Source organism: Lampris incognitus, chromosome 6, assembly GCF_029633865.1.
Source record: "Lampris incognitus isolate fLamInc1 chromosome 6, fLamInc1.hap2, whole genome shotgun sequence".
Taxonomy (NCBI): Eukaryota; Metazoa; Chordata; class Actinopteri; order Lampriformes; family Lampridae; genus Lampris; species Lampris incognitus.
In genome coordinates this window covers 36,936,334-36,953,826 of record NC_079216.1, presented here as the reverse complement: position 1 = coordinate 36,953,826, position 17,493 = coordinate 36,936,334, and the positions used below count along the sequence as shown (strand labels likewise).

Below are 17,493 nucleotides of genomic sequence, written 5' to 3'. Positions count from 1 at the left end.
ACGGGCTTGGAAAAAGGGTCGCGACTCAATGCATCCGCCACCACGTTTTTCTTCCCTGGCAGGTGTTTGAGATCGAAGGTGTAAGACGCCAACTTAGACACCCAGCGGATCTCACACGCGTCAAGCTTCGGCTTCGTTAGGAGATAAGTCAGCGGATTATTATCTGTCCAAACGGTGAAGCTTTGACCCTTCAGCCAGTGGCTGAACTTTTCACAAACACTCCACTTCAGCGCCATGAACTCCAGTCTATGAGCTGGATACTTCCGCTGTGAGGCACTGAGGGACTTGCTTGCAAAACCAACAGGTCTGGCCTTGGACTCTCCTCGGGGCACTTGAGACAGCACCGCGCCGAGTCCGTCCAAAGACGCATCGACCGACAAAATGAAAGGCACCTCAAAGTCTGGATGGGCAAGCACCACACACTCCAGTAACATCGTCTTCAACAGATCAAATGCTTCCCCACATTCCACCGTCCAGTCTGCGGAGGTAAGCTTACGGAAGCTGCCATGGGGCTTCTTATCCTTAGCCGACCTCCCCCTCCTCTTTTGTCCAGCTGTAAGGGCGAACAGGGGCTTAGCCACGGAGGAGCAGTTCGGGAGGAAATGCTGGTAGTAAAATACCATACCAAGGAAAGATTTGATCCTACGAACAGAAGGCGTGCACCCATCACCTTCCATGAGATCCTGCACTGTCATGTTGGAGATGACCTCTACTTTGGAGGGATCGACAGACACACCTCCGCCATCAACCACGTGGCCCAAAAACCGCACCCGCTTCTGCAGCAGATGACACTTCTTCGGAGCCAGTTTCAAGTTGTTCTCCCTCAACCTCTGAAACACAGTGCGGAGCCTCGACAGAGCCTCAACCTCTGACGGCGCGAAGACAAGAAGATCATCAAGATAGCACAAAAGCTTCGTGAAGTTCAGATCCCCAAAGATCTCAATCATCATTCTCATGAAGGCTGCAGGGCTATTACAAAGGCCCTGTGGCATGCGATTGTATTCATGCAACCCAAGGGGAGTCGTGAAAGCAGTGTACTTCTTGTCATCTTCATGCATTGGGATGTTGAAGAAGCCAGAGGTGAGGTCCATCGTACTAAAGAGGCAGTTACCACCCAGCGCGGCAAGACAGTCCGACTGGTGTGGCAAGGGATGAGCGTCTTTCAAGGTCCGAGCATTCAGCCATCTGAAATCAGTGCAGATCCGAAGCCCGCCATCCTTCTTCCATACCATAACCAGCGGTGAAGCGTATGCGCTCGAGGACTTCCGGATAATCCCTTTCTCCTCCATATCAGTGAGAACCTGTCTCAACTTCTGATAGTGGGCTGGGGGAACCCTCCTGTAGGGCAAGCGAAAGGGGCGCTCATCCACCAGATGGATGCGATGTGTGTATCCTGTGACCTCGCCACAGTCCAGAGAGTCCCTGGAGAAGATGTCATGGTACTCGGTGAGCAGCTGAGTGAGCTGGGACTTGCATGCCTCACTAACCTGACAGGAGCTGAGGTCAATGTCACTGAGTCCGAGCTCTGACAAACTCCTAGCCGGCTGGACAGGGGGACAGGCACTATCTGTGGCGTTGGACTCATGCCTCCCTGCAACTGATTGCAGTCCCTGGAAAACATTAAAGTCCTCAATCGCCAAGCATGGAAACACATCAGCCAACTTGCAGTTCCTTTTCAGTGTGATGGCTTTGTCAGATGGATTGACAACAGTCATGGGTACCCACCTATCACCCCAGAGCGGTGTGACAAGTCGACCTACGAGGACACTGCGTGGCATGGCCTTGGAGTCTGTCGGCTCCACAACAACAGTGCTTCCAGCTGACATAGGCACCTTAGCAGGAAGTCTGCCCCAGACTAAGTGCTCGTGCCTCAGTAAGAGTGTCACGGCCTGGGTGAGCTTAACAGTACCTATCTTCTCAGGAACTGCACCACCCCTCCAGCGCTCTACATTCGTGAACATGGACAAGAACTGCTCAACGTCAGGACTAGACGGATGTTCCTGTCTGGACGCGATGTCCCAGTACTCAGTACCACTCTTGAGTACATGGGCCACATGTTTAATGACGTTTGTGCCGACTATCAGATCATCATGCTGACCGGGCACGACCAGAGTGGGTATGACAAAGGAAACACCATAAAGCTGCATGTTGAGGTCATAAAAACCATCAGGCCTAGTCTCCAGACCACCGCAGCCAATCAAGACAATGTTCTCTTCAGGCTGCTGCTTCTCAGGTAAAACACCCCCAGAGCGGAGCTTCTCTACTGCATTTTCACTGATACTGCATGACATAGAGCCAGTATCCAACATGCCATTAAGCTGCACACTCTGGTTGATAAGAACAGGAGCATAGAACAAGTCACTGAAAGCCTGAATCCTCTGTGTCGCCTGAATGACCATACGCGAACCCTGAGGTGCTTTGGCACACTTGTCTTCATACAAGTGAGCCAGGTCGGAAACATCAGTGAGGGATACATCTACATTACCCACACCATCCCTCTCTAGGTGTGGGTTTAGTAGTTTAACGGACGAGACTGACGACCAGCTCTTCCACCAGGCTGAGAACGGAGCTGGTTGGGCGGCTGAGGGTGAGGACAGTCCCTCTTCCAATGACCAGGAGACAAACAGTTTATACATCGCTTCTCCCGGCTGCAGTGGGAAAATGTGGAGTGATCCGGAGACTTACAAACCCTGCACAACCGCTGCGGTGCGTCTGGCACCCGCCCTGCGGCGCTAGCTGGCGGTTGAGTCCGCGTCGGTGTCTGGACCGCAGCGCTAACTGGAACCTGAGTCTGCATTGTGACCAAACGGTCTAGCAAGCTCACCAAACTCCTCATATAGTCATCACCGCCAAAGACAGGTGCGGGAGACGGTGTAGGACACCTTGCACAAAATGGTGTAGATGACGCATGAGCCGGGACGGGAGATGGCACCACCGGCACGGTCGTGTTCAAGTCGGGAGCCACGTCGACTACAGGGACATGAACCTGTGAATGGAACCTACGCTCTACCGCGCCTGCTTCACGTTGTCCACCTGCAGCAACACGGGACTTCCTCTCCAGCATGTGCTCATCAAGCCTCTCTTGGATCTCGCTAGCAGACCATTTCCCTGCGGACTTGAACTTAAAAACATTGGCAAGAGACTGATCTGGACAGTGTTTGATAAACATCATGCTTACCTCATGGCTTGGCTCTTCAATACTACGGCCTTGCCGCTTCAAGCATTCGTCAGCCACCTCCACTGTCTTATTAAGCCTAATCCAATACTCCATAGCGTCCTCACCTGGCTTGGGCAGCGTACTGTAAAAGTCCGCCAGGGGCATGCTCGAGTATGTGAAGTCACTAAAGTGTTGCTTCAGTACATCAAAAATAATGTGGGGGTTCGCTATGTGGTCGACAGATGTGTTGCGCAGCTTTATCCTCACAACGTCCCTTGCTTTCCCCATAAGCTTAGCTAGAATCTCATGTGACTGCTCACTAACTGGAATGGCTCGCTTCCTCAAATACAAAGTCATAAGGCTCTCCCACTCATGAACTGTAAATTTATCAGAGCTGTCGCCCCTGAAAATAGGAGGCTCCCTAGCGTCTGTCTGCATTACTACTCTAACACTAGGCACTGTCTCCGAACACTGTTCAGCAGACCTAGCACTGTCTGTGTGTGTGTTTCTAAGCATTTGTGTTTCCTGCAGCTTAGCAGTGATTGACTCTCCTATCTTCTCTGCTAACCGAGTAATGAGCATGGCTAACTCACCCACTGGCTGCTCGCTGTTACCCAGCACAGCCCCTTCGCTGATACCTGGCCTGGCCCGTTCTACGTAGCGTGTGGAGGTGAACTGAGGAGTGCCAAATGTGGTCGGGTCTCTAGGTCCTGGTGCTCTGGTGTCTGGTTCCCCGCCCTCTAAGAGCTGCCCGAAACTCCTACCTACACCTAGCCGTAAACCCCCACCCACATCTAACTGGTACCCCCTCTCCATAGCACACTGGCGATCCAAAAGATCCTGATCAGCAATGTTACCCCCACCTACGTACGAACCACCCTCTGCCATGTTCCTACCTCTAACACTCAGATAAAATAAAAAATAAAATAAAAAAGTGAAAAGCTCAATTCATTTAAATAATTGAATCTAGAAATCACTAAGAGATTGAAACAATCACACACAATCAACAAATTCACCAATAGATTAATCACATATGCACATATCCAGTAGTTTAGATCAATAGATTATTCACACGAGTCCTTCAATCACATCAACATTAACCTTTTTTTCCTTTTTTTTTCGTGTGTTTTTCTTCCTTCAGTATATACAAATGTCCTGTTCACAAGCCCAGTCCATGGTAACCACAGCTATGACTGTCCAGTGTCCACACAGTTCAACTCCAGTCCACTGTAACATGAGTGTACAGTCTGTAGAAATACCTGAGGACGTCTGGGGCTTGATGACGACAGCAGCCTCCCGCGGCGAGCAACTGATGTCACTCTCAGAATCCAGGAGGGTCACGGCACCAATGTAACGGGGGCAGTCCTATGCTGTTCTATGCTGGTCAGCCTGCTGCATGCCCGTCACTCTCATCATTAGCTCTGCGTTGTGTTCTAGTTGGGTGGGGCCCCAGGTGTTGTGGGGGGCCCTCAGTCTCTCATCATCATCATCATCATCATGATCAAGGAAGGAGCGGGGACACACAGGACTCTATTTGGCCCACCTTGCCATTTATTTTGGTTTCAAACCCTTCGACAACCGTCCAGTCCTCCAGCGGGAGCGGTGTTTCTTACGGACGTGGGGGTCGAAGTTCAACCACTACCCGGACTCCACTCGTGTGCGTTAGAAGTAGAAACCGTCCACGGGACTCCGATGTAAGAAAGGATAAACAAGTATTTTATCCCACAGCTTGCAGTATCTTCTTACAGGGATACTCAAGGTTACGTTCTCCTCAACCAGCAAAACTGTCCCACGGTAAGAAACACGTGTGGCTCGGCTCGATTGCTGCTTGAGACTCCTCCCACAAAACAAAAATGGCCTCTCCCGCGTTCCCTCTTCCGTAAACCCACAAGACCTCTCTCTTAAAGCGACAGTACACGTATATGACGGTCGTTGGAAAACGTACATAAAAGTAAATAATGACATAAAATAAAATGTAGTAAACACAAATAACAGCACACAGACAGGATTTGGTGATATTTCATACTCAAACAAAATAAAATAAAAACATTAATTTTAACCTGGTTACACTTGCATCTGATGTATGAACATCACTGACTGCAGTATGCAAGTCCCTATCTGCTGACTCCTCTGTTTGAGAACTATCACTATCCAAACCTGGGCTATCAACATTAGCACACTCTGTCTCTGACACCTGACAGTCACTTAACCCTGTCTCGGCTACCACTGGTGTATCAGGCACTCCACTTTCAACAGGTACACTAAATACTCCCTCTACCACCACAAAATCAGGTTCAAAAGACTCAGGTGTCTCCTCTGCCCTAGGCTGACAATCAGGGTGTAACTCTGTTCTTGTCCTCCATTTGGGAACAGGGGGAGGACAGGGACACAACTCTTACCTATGGACTCTTTTGATAGGACCCCCTTCAAGAGGCTTGACAGTGTGTGTGGTACCCTGGATGTGAACTACTCTGAAACTGTAGGACTCCATGCATCCTGAATCTTGTTCCTTCCTAGGGGCATGTGACGTAGATAAACAAGTTGGCCAATGTCTACAGGGGCACAAAACACCTTCTCATTCTGCATTGAGATCCTCTCAGCTGCCTTTTGTTCAGAGTACTCCCTGGCTCGCTTGTGTGCCTGTTTGAGCCTCTCCTGGTACACAGACAACCAGTCATGTTTATTGTCTGACCCATTCTCATGCCCTAGTAGTGCATCTACTGGCAAATGTGGCAGTACTCCAAAGAGTAGGTAATTAGGGTGCACACCCCGTGGTGGAATGTGGAGTCACATTATAAGCATGAACTAACTCGGGCAGGTACTCTGGCCAACATCTTTTCTTTTCCTGCAGGAGAGTGCATAGTAGGTCATGAAGCGTTCTATTATATCTCTCATACTGTGCATTGCCTTGAGGCCTATAGGGCGTTGTGCGTGTACACCATAGAGCTTGCAGAGTTCAGCAATAACTTCAACTGTCAAAGTTTCTACCTCGGTCTGAGTGCAATCTTTCTGGCACACCAAACTTCATAAACCATTCCCTGAGCAGGACTTTAGCTGTTGTGTCGGCTTTCTGATTTTTGGTGGGGTGGGCTTGTGTGAATTTAGTGAACACATCGGTGACCACTAGGACATTTTCACAGCCATCTGAAGCCGGCTTCAACACAGTAAAATCCGCCGCTACCACCTCAAGTGGTCTAGATGCTAAAAATGCTTTCACAGGAGCATGGATTTTTGGCTGAGGCATCTTTGTAAGTATGCACCGCTGACACTTCTTGACCCAGTTTTCCACATCTTCGTACATCCCTACCCAAAAACACCTCTGCCTTAGTCGGTTTACTGTACATTCGATTCCTTGGTGCCCCATACTGTCATAGACACTTCCCAGGACCTGATCTCTCAGGCAAACAGGTAAGAGTAACTGCCAACACTGGCCATGACGTGGGTCTTCTATGACACGATACAGCAGCCCTTCTCGCTGCTTTATGTAACCCCACTGTTTCAGAAGGCGTTTGACAGAACTAGACAACCCTACTCTCTCTGTGTGATTTGGTTTCTTATCCCTGTCCAAAAACCTCCTAAACTCTGTAAGAGTAGGGTAATTTTTCTGGAATTCTGCCAACTGCTCTTGGGTATACCCTGAAAGAGTATGTGTGTTCCCCTGTGACTCATTCACTTCAGTGGAGCCTGACTCTAAAGCACGGATTTGCCGCAACTTAACACACTCCACACTGGCAGAGACAAGCTCAGGCTCTAAGACTGTTCCTCTTCCCATTAGGTTGCAAATTGCCACACAGTCATCATATTCTGAGTCAGAGTTTGGTTCAGGCTCCCCTGCAAAGTCCTGCCGAGAAAGGGCATCTGCTGCTGCATTACTATGCCCAGGACGATACTTGACCTCAAAATCGAACACTGACAGCTGCGCAACCCACCTCTGCTCTATGGCACCGAGTTTAGCTGTCTTAAGGTGACATAGGGGGTTGTTGTCGGTAAATACGACAAACTTCGATCCAAGTAAGTATCCGCTGAACTTTTCAGCTATTGCCCATTTTAATGCAAGTAGCTCCAGCTTCATGCTACTGTAGTTGCGGTCATTCCCCTCAGCCTTACATAGTCTGCGGCTAGCATAGGCTATGACTCTTTTTGTGTCACCTTGCTGCTGGTACAACACAGCCCTTAACCCATGCTGGCTTGCATCCGTCTCGACTATGAATGGCTGTGTGAAGTCAGCAAAACCTCTCCTTCCTTTGATTCAACAGACATTATTACATGTGACTACTAATATATTATACTCTGGCCAATACGTAGCAACAGTCTCAAGGATATTTATGTACCAACAGTCTCTCGATGATGCAGACTCCGCCAGAACTTGCTTGTAGATGACTGAAGACTGGCCAACAGGAACCACCACCACGGCTGGAAAGATGATCTCCCTCACAGATAAGTTAGCAGCTGTCGTCACTGGCTCCCTCTGGAATACCACCAGTCACCTCTCCCAACAACTGCTCCTTCACCAAGCTGGCCACTGGGTCACCTTTCACTGTCTGCCAGTCTTCACCACTGCCGTATTTTTATGATTTTTTTCTAGCATCTGCCCTTGCCAATTGGTAAATTTCCAACCCTACTCCTGGTACCAAAATTGTGTAACCCGTGGAAATAGGTACCACACAGGACACAATCACTACTTTTGGGGTTCTTTGTTTGTTTATTTATTTATTGTGTTATCACTCTAAATTGAATTGAGTAATTAAGTTCCGCCTTTATGGTTTAGGCAGGAAGATTTAATGAAAGACAAATACAAAAAACAAAACAAAAAAAAACTCAGAAACAAATCAAAATACGGCAGTGGGCTTATCAATTCCATGTCCCTTCACAGCGGCCTCCAAGTTGAGCTTCTGGCTTTGTTAAAAATCCCAATACCTTGCTAATCACGTTTGGACTTCCTCAAACAGTCTGTACATTCCACGGCATTCGTCGCGCTATTTGCACCCATGGATTTCATTAGATGGACTCAGAATGCAGTTCGCCTGCATCTCTCAGCTTACAAAACCGGAAAAAGGACTAGACTCCCCTGAGAACAACAAGAAATTCGCCCTCTCGCCCTCTAGTGGCAACAGATTGTAACAGCTAAGAGTTAACCCTTTTTATGATCTTTGTTGTTCCCTTAGGTACAATCTTATGGAGCTCCATACCAATTTTACTTTTTAAAACGGTTTGTACATATTAATTATATTTTAACATAACAATAACTGTAAATATCTCTTCCCTTGTACATAATTAAACAAAAATAAAATCTATCCTCTTTTTTTATACTGAACATATTTACACAGGTTACATGGAATTTACCACCTGGCTACATATGCTTAACACCAAAGTAATAAAATACAAAGTGATGGATGAGTGTGTATAGAACTGCTGCAGTCTCTGCCTATGGAAGAAAAACTTTGGCTTGACTTTATATTTTGTTGTTACTGTTACCTTTATAATTTCATCATTTGGCTGATTCCTAGTCAAGCAAAACATCATATTTTAGCAAGCATTTTAAGTAAACCAGTGAAAAAGGGTTGACATCGACAGTAAAACATAAATTGTGATCACATATTTAAGTTATGAGGTTGTTGAATAAACAGGGTGTGTCAGAGAGCTGTCTGGCTAAACTGCACTGGCAGACTGTAGGATTACTCAAGTACACAAACTGAAACCGGTCCAACACTACAGACAGCCCTGCTGATATACAAGGATGAGCAACACATCCTCCATACATCCACACACATGTAAGATAAATGACGTATAGAAAGAGAAATGAGCAAACAGAAGACAAACATGAACGCACGCACATAGAATTATACCAGTGCAAAGGTTTTTCCTTTTCGGAGTGAGTCAGAAAGCGGGAGAGAGCCAAAACATTACAGTGACTCTCCCGTGGTGAAGCCTACCAACTGTTTGTCAAGAATACTAATGCTTGGGGTAGTTGTGGGTGACTTTCAGACTGACATTTGTAAACTGCATGAATGTCAATGATAGCTTTTAGTGTTCCATGGATCAAGTGTTTTTTCACTTACACCTTTAGTTACTGTAACTCTCATTTGAACATTTTAACTGAGCAAAGGCAAATGTCGTCTGTTGTGAGCAGGTTTTGATATGTAATGAGCGCGCATGCACGAGTGTTTAGACTTGAAGATATGCCTAGTAAAAGGTCAACATTAAAAAAAAAAAGGAAAATGAGATGTGAAATGTGTCTAGATATGAGATGTGAAATGTGTGTCTACTAGATATGAGATGTGAAATGTGAAGTTCATTTAACCAGTTTATATATGCTCACGTTTACAGAGATGTTTAAGGTGCCAGCTGTTCCCCTGCCTTGTTGGTAAAATCAGCATTAGGCTTTATTAACATATGATTTAATTTTTCTGTAAAGATCCTGAAAGTATCAGTTTAAAAGGGGGAGATGTAGTGAGCAGGTTCAGATATGTAATGAGCACGCATGCGCGAGTGTTGAGACTTGAAGATATGCCTAGTAAAAGGTCAACGTTATGCCTTGGTCTCCGGTCCATTCTTTACTAATATAAGTACTATAAAGTACAAGACATCGTCAACATGAATTTATGCTGTAAAATCTCTGTAATTCTATCCATCTACCATGATGCACACCACTATGAATTGTACCAAGGGAATCTTCCCGGTGATGATTTCCTCAAATGTGGCTCTCCCTATATCGTATTATCCAAATAGGCCTGGAGGATTAAAGTTAAAGAGGGTTTTCATAAAGCAAATCAAGTGTGAAGAATTGTACAAATGTAGAAAACTTTATTCACAGAGAAATAAGACTAAACCTAAAACTTTTCACAATACAAAAGCTGTAAGATTGGGTACCCAAATGCATTTTTTTTAGAGCTAGTTGAAATGGTCATAATCAACTAGACAATTAATCAAAGCACATATGGGACAAAGAGAGCACAACAACATACAGTTTTGTCTTAACAAGTACAGAAAAAAAATATTTCGGTTATTGCCTTTTTGACGGACTAAAAGTACTGCACCCTCTAGGATCTGTGTAGATATCAGACCTTGAAAAATAAAAAGGCTATAAATGTGTGCATCTTTGTTATTCCATAAGTGACCTTGGTATTGAATGATATTCAATGTGTAAATGACCTCTCTGCAAAGTTAACAGAAGAATCGCTAGTTTGACAAAGTAGCATAGCCAAACTGTATTATAACCAAGTAACTGTGAGAAAATAGTGTAGTGTAAGTAAAAAAGTAGCAAATGCTACTCATCCTCTCTTCTCCTATATCTATGCCATGCTAAAGTAGTCCTTAACTGTGCATTGGTAGTGAATTGTACTCATTCCACTGAAGTAATCTTGGGTGACAGATGAGAATCGGGCCATTCCTGCCCCATTATGAGAGATGGGGTTTGACCAGTGGTATGGGTACAGTAGGTAGAACCTGGTTCTGGAAAACAAAAGTCTGGACGCGGTTGAAGATCCATAGGAAGATGAGCAGAACACTGACATACTGGATCCAGGCAAACTTGATGGTTTCCCAGAACCCAGGATGATAAGTGGACACTTACAGGTTAAGGGAAATAATATTATTAGCTGGAGGGGGGGGCAGCCTCAACAGGACAGACTGTCTCATTGTGCAGCAGTGAAAAAGTACCAACAGTGTGTGAGTTCAAATCTGACTCACATTGGATGCAGACCCACACCAATAAAAAACAAAAAAACCCACTTAACGAGAGACTGAAACTAATGAAAACCTTACTTACTGGCTTTGCTTAGTAGAACTGCAATTTTGCTTTGCTTTACCCATATCCCAGTTCTCTGCTGCTATAACCAGATTTGGTTAATAAAGGCATAGTGAGTAGGCTTACCCCCTTAAAATGGCATTAAACTTATCCAGAAATGTCTCTTCTTAATCGTTGCTTAATGCCCATTGGTAGTCTGTGTAAGTGTCTGCAGAAGCCCTGCTGTCAGCAGGTTTTGCTTACTTTCTGAATGTTTGTGGCATTTCTGGACGTCAACCTTTTGGCAGTGGGTCTATCAGCAGTCAACAACTGCAACCAATACCACTGCTTATGAGGGCATGATTCTTTGAAATGGCAGCATTCACCGAATAAGCCAGATGGTTTCAGCCGAAATGATACACAATGCCAGACACAGCACATAAAAAACAAAAAATACAGTGAAACAAAACAGCAAGCATACAGTGCTCACTCCAAAACCAGAGTGAATCTGGGGTTGATTTTCCACCGTTGATGACACTGAGGGAGAGGGTGGGGATGAAAAGCGATGCAGAGTTGTGAGCTTTGCATCTTGTTGATTTAGGGAGTAGGGGCCAACTTTTCAAGTTGTTTTTCCAAGCCACAAGCAGCAGAATACTACTCAGTATGCCTTTAAGGTTTCAATTAATCTGATCTTGCGCAGTTTTTTTCCCCTCACCTACCATGCACCTGAAACAGTTTCAACAACAATAAAAGGTTTATATTCTAACAAACCTATTTAATGGCAGCATTTGTGGTGTCAGATAACCTTGCTAACATTCTGATTACATATCCTCATAATGGAAAGTAGAAGACATGTGGTTTACAGTTCAACATATTGGTCAGCATCCTGAAGCATGAGTAAGAAATATATTGCTAATAAATCATTTAACACACACACACACACACACACACTCATACATTTCAAGGATATCTAATGACCTCCATAGGGTAGCGGATGTCTGCATTGAGCTCGAAGGGAGCGCGAGCAGCTCGTCCAACAATCCACACTGGGCTGGGACAGGACAGAACCGTGGTCACTATGAAAAAGAAAGTGGTAAATGATAGATCCTGAAGGTTTAGCAGGGGCCCAAGTGCATACTATGTATCCAGAATAACATGGGTGCTACATCTGCTCACAAACTATTGTTTCATGTCTTTCCTATGTCTTCACTGCGCAATATGATACAGCTGAAAGCAATCATCCATTATGCTACAGCTGAAAGCAATCAGTTTTATCTAAAAAAAAAAACAACAAAAAAACAGCTGTACGAGTACATGTGATGACTTGCGTCTCCAAAGGGCATGATCATGGTAGTTAAGCATCAGCATAAGGTGTTTTATTCTATATTTTGACAGTAATATGAACTGGTTTTTGGAAAAGACTAATAACCATGGGCAAATGTGGAAACAGTCAGACAACTCACGGTTTCTATCCTGATAGGTCCCAATGATGTTGATAAGATCATATGAACTAGCAAAGGGGCTAGAGCCATCAATCACCGATACCTTGGCCGAAAAACAAAGAGAAAGAAAAAAACTTGGGTTCTTGTACTTTCACAAGTGTGTGGGCTCAAATGGGTAGTAAAAGCTAAAGAAATGTCTGTAACCCTTCTTTTCTGTGTTGGTAGCATTCCCCAATTCTTCTGGTGTGGGGTTAATAAGCGGGCTTTCTCTTTGTGTATTTATTCAATATCTTCAACATACACCGACACGACAAGACATTACAGAGTATCCCTCAAATCTAAAACTGCATGATGTGTGAGTAGGAAATCCCAATCAAAAATTACTGGTTGTGTAACGTTTCTGACCACTTGAACAGTGTGGATGAAAAGCTCATTACCTAGCCTGATGGTAATAGGGACGTCTACTGTACTACTACTATCTCATGTATGATTACACAATGATTACTTCATCTGTTGGTTCCCTTAAACGTTTCAGCAATAAATATTTACGAGGGAGAGTAACATGTTTGTCTTAAGCCAAGCAGGTGGAGTTTTGGGGATTTCGCCTAACTTGACACTACATAGCTAGCAATAAGACAGCATGTGTATTTATACATCTGCCTCTTTGAAAATGTGATAGTACATATCTGAAAGAGAGGAAGAGAGAAAAAGAAAGAGAAAAAAGGAGAGAGAGAGAGAACACAGACAGACAGTAGGGAGAATGCGAGGCAGTGTTCCCTCACATTGTAAACATTGTACAGCCCTCGGTGAGGCAGGGGCATTCTCTGCTGCAGCCTCAGTTCTCCGTTGATGTATAGCTGAGCACCAGGAACAGAAGAGAAATGCTGTATATAGGCCAAGGTCTGCATCACCACTGTGGACATTCTCTAGAAATACACAAGAGATATGCTTGTAACATTGACGCACACTAGTCTTAACAGCTGTGCACATAGTTGTCTTCCTGTAGCCTGGAGTTTAAAGTTGAGGGTAATATTTGAATTTAGGCTTTAATATGTCTTAAAATAATGAATTTTCTTTAACAACTAGGTATACATAGATTCTTTTATTAATGTCTCTAAGGCTGGCGGTCGACGGTCTTTGTATTGTAAAAACAACACCCAGTTCACAACATCTGGTGACCTTTCACATGTGTTTCAAAAAGCCGAAAGAAACACAACTAAGATGTTCACATGCACCAATAAATTGAAAGACTGACCACATTTCTCAGGAGTCTTAATTGTGATATTCTCAGATTTTGATCTTAACTCAGAAATGCTAATCAGATAAAGGCGTTTAAATGACTGTTTATAAAGTAAGAGCGATGTTAAGAGGTTTTATGATGGCCCACCCAGATGATCAGGATCAGGTGGCCCACCCTATCAAAGTCTCATGGGAGCGAACATTTTCAAATATACATCAGCCTGCTGAAGCCTTATACATGAATAGGGTTGACATGTCCTGGGCCAGATCCCAAATAATTTCACATTACCTATCCACTCGTACTCATTCTTGTGCCAAGAATTTCCCAGTATTAACCTGGCTGATGCACTAGTAAGTTTTCTCTGTAGAAATGACTGTAACACCCAGGTTTACAACAGAGGAGAACTCAGTCCCTTCCCTTTTAGTATTGACCACCTGGCCTTCCTTACCGTAAGTCATCTGGTAACATGTAATAAACCCACTCACAAGGTGCTCATACTGATTTGATTGTGAAGAGGGATCACCAATCACAACTGCCTTTGTTTTGGTTGTTTGGCCTCCTCTTTCCCAAACAGGCTTTCAACACTTCCTTTCACCCTACAGTGTAGCTGCATGATTATTGTGGAATTTCAATGTTATTGATATATTAGAACTAATATTTAAATGTATAAATTCAGATGTTGCATTACATAATTTTCCGCTGCTTCAATTTCCATTGCAATTGACATTATATTAGCAGAAAACCCTGCTCTATACTGGTCCTAATCAATTACATTTTAAATCCTGATTCATTTATTATTAAGTCCAAAAACTTAAGTAGGCAAAGAAATAAGAACACTTAAAAATGAATACATATATTAACAGTTTTTGTTGGAGCATTATTAATTTCAACAGTAATTTAATATAATGTAAGCACTTAAAGGCTGTAGTACTGAGAATCAATAAGGGTTTCATACACCGTGTGACAAAGTCAAATAGGAGATACTATCAGTGAAACATAAAATGTTTTTTTCTTCAAGGCAAGCCCCCCCCAGTGTGGTCTAGAACCAGGCCTGCATCAGAGTGATGTGTACCTAACAGCAAACCCCAACTTGTTAGCAAGGGGACCAGCATAACTACCGTAAACATAACTCGCTTAATGAGTGGCAGAATGAGAGGTAGTGTAGTAATAGTAAAATAGCGGTGACAATACAATACACCCAGACAACACCAAAGAAAAAACAATCAGCAAGTGGGAAGGATATGTTGCTGTTCCATCCTGTAACTAAGATGTAAACACAGCACGCTGCATGTATGATTGAGTAAAGTGCGCACACATGTATTCACTGCATGGGAGCAGTTAGCCACAGAGACACCTGTGGCCTTTCCTAACAAATGCTACTAAAATTCTGACAGCAGCAAAATGGCTTATTCATATAGCTGGAATTTCCCCCCCTTTTCTCCCCAATTGTATTCGGCCAATTATCCCACTCTTCCGACCCATCCTGGTCGCTGCTCCACCCCCTCTGTGGATCCGGGAAGGGCTGCAGACTACTACATGCCTCTTCCGATACATGTGGAGTTGCCAGCTGCTTCTTTTCACCTGACAGTGAGGAGTTTTGCCAGGGGGACGTAGCGCGTGGGAGGATCATGCTATTCCCCCCAGTTCCCCCTCCGGTTTACCCCACCATCAAAAAAGACATACATGTTAGGGTTAATACTCCTGTCTGTGCCCCTGACCGAGGCAATGGAAAGAAGAACTGGAGTTGGTCTCCGGGTACTGCACGGTGGCTGCCCACTGCTCCTAGCTACACAGCTAAGATGGGTTGAATGCAGAGAAGAATTTCCCTTCGGAGATCAATAGAGTATATCAAAATAAAAATAAAAAATAAAAATTATATCTGAATTAACGAACTGATGGCAAGCTCTTGTTTCTTGCACACACAAAATGCCCCTTCATGTCCCCACATCAAAACATAGCGGTATGTCTGCAAATAACACAGATGAAACTACACTTGTGGAATAAACAGAGGCTGTATCTCTTTATGTGTAACAGTTAGCTAGAGAGTCCATGGACTCCAAGTAGAATACATACAAATAGCTGGTAGTTGAACGTGAGGAGCAACTGAACCCCGTACACCTGTTCCTCAGGTTTCAAAGGCAGCTTCAGTCGGAAGATCAGGCGATCCAACTTCCCATCCTCATTTTGGTCTTCCTCTCTCACCTGTAGCACATGTGTACACACATTCACTTACATGCATGAACATGTACTATTGAAAAGTGCATTAGAGACTCATACGTGTACAGCTCACCTGCATGCTTAAGTGTAAATTCACAAAACAATATTTTTCAAAGTGACTTGAGTCACCTCAGCTTGCACAGCAGCACAGCTCTCCAGATGGTGTGGCTGTGATGTGACCAAAACTGATTTGCTGGAATTATTGTTTATTTATTTATTTTTTTTCTGTTAGTCTTTTTTTTCCCATTCACTTCATGGGGGTTAAAACAGCGCCAAGCCCTCAAGTCAACTCATAACTATTGTTATCAAACAGGCACCATAAATACTGTCTGACCCCACTCATTCCCTTTGCTACATTTCCTACCTTAAGGTAAAACATTCAGTCTCTCTGTGGAGATTGAATCAGACTGTACAGTGAGTTGGTGGCTGTAGGGGTTCTGCGATACGTTTTTGCTGCCACCACATCCTACATCTTATGAATATGTTGATCCTATTGATGTTTTTTTGTCATATGTGCAATTATTTTGGAATAGCAGTACTGAGAGTCCAAGACAAATTTCCCAACAGGGACAATAAAGTGTATCATACTGTATCACTTTTACATCTTGATTGTTTCCTTGACAGTGTGACATGAAGTTGCAACAATCTGCCACAATAACCACTTAGGTACAGTCATATAGCTATTAGGCACACAGCATATGTGACTAGCCTCAACCTACAGAGGTATAGACCACAGCAAAACTCAACAGAATCTTCTTACTGAGATAGTGGGGATACGGAGGTTGGTCCCTTGCATGTTGTTAAAATGTGGAAAAGTGCTCCAGGTAACATAGTCTCCCTTGGTGCTGGTTAATGCTACAAGCAGAGTTTGGTACTGAAATCTTACAACAGGCTGCTCCTCATAGGTGCTCCTCTTGATCCAGAAGCCTAAAAAAGGTAACATCTTCATTTAGTGTTGTATTAGATATATCCATCCATCCATTATCCAAACCCCTTATCCTGCTCTCAGGGTTGCGGGGATGCTGGAGCCTATCCCAGCAGTCGGACAGGCCGCCAGGCCATCACAGTGTATTAAAGTATAATTATATGATATTAGATAAAGTATAAATATATGTGGTATATATAGGATCACAGGACATTTGTTAGGCCACACGGCCTACTTGTTTAATAGCAATGGTACGAACAACAGTCGTCACAAAAAGAAATTATATACCTTGGCTCCTGTAAGCAACCAGCAAAGGTGGAATGTATGTAAGGCAAAAAACAACAACCAGAAATAATGTGGCTTTCGTACAAACGCTGGTTTTGTACCGAATCAAAGCCGGATGAGAATATACTTCATAGAAAGCCATAACAAAGCATATAGTTTAAGGATAAGAGCGCTTGTTTGTTCCCGCAAATCCTACTTTGAGTTCTGTTGGGGAATCATCGGTCAGCTTGGAAACATTCGAGCTAGCGCGGATGCTAACGACGAGTCCTTGTAGCAGGGAGCTAACGTTAGCGACTGCTCGTTGAGTCAAAAGTGTGGGCAAAGCCCATATTTAAGCCCTGCTAGGTTATTCGTCATCCATCAAGTGAACGAAAACGAAATCACATTTAACATATTTACTCTGGAAAAAAAGTCTGCTATCCACGTTTGACTTCTGACTCAAGCGAGCCGCGCCATGTTTTGAGGGGAAGCCCAGCGTCTCACGATTACCATGACAACGAC

The 17,493-nt window shown here is 44.2% G+C and overlaps 1 protein-coding gene across 1 annotated transcript; it reads right to left on the bottom strand.

Moving 5' to 3' along the window:
- Positions 1-9,970: 9,970 nt before the first annotated feature.
- tmem231 (transmembrane protein 231) lies at positions 9,971-17,467 on the bottom strand. The gene is made up of 7 exons (XM_056282217.1): positions 16,996-17,467; positions 16,543-16,709; positions 15,639-15,767; positions 13,108-13,251; positions 12,347-12,428; positions 11,854-11,959; positions 9,971-10,718 (listed from the first exon to the last, which is right to left on the bottom strand). Exons 1-7 carry the CDS (start codon positions 17,132-17,134, stop codon positions 10,556-10,558), a joined length of 930 nt encoding a protein of 309 aa, XP_056138192.1. The 5' UTR covers positions 17,135-17,467; the 3' UTR covers positions 9,971-10,555.
- Positions 17,468-17,493: the final 26 nt, after the last annotated feature.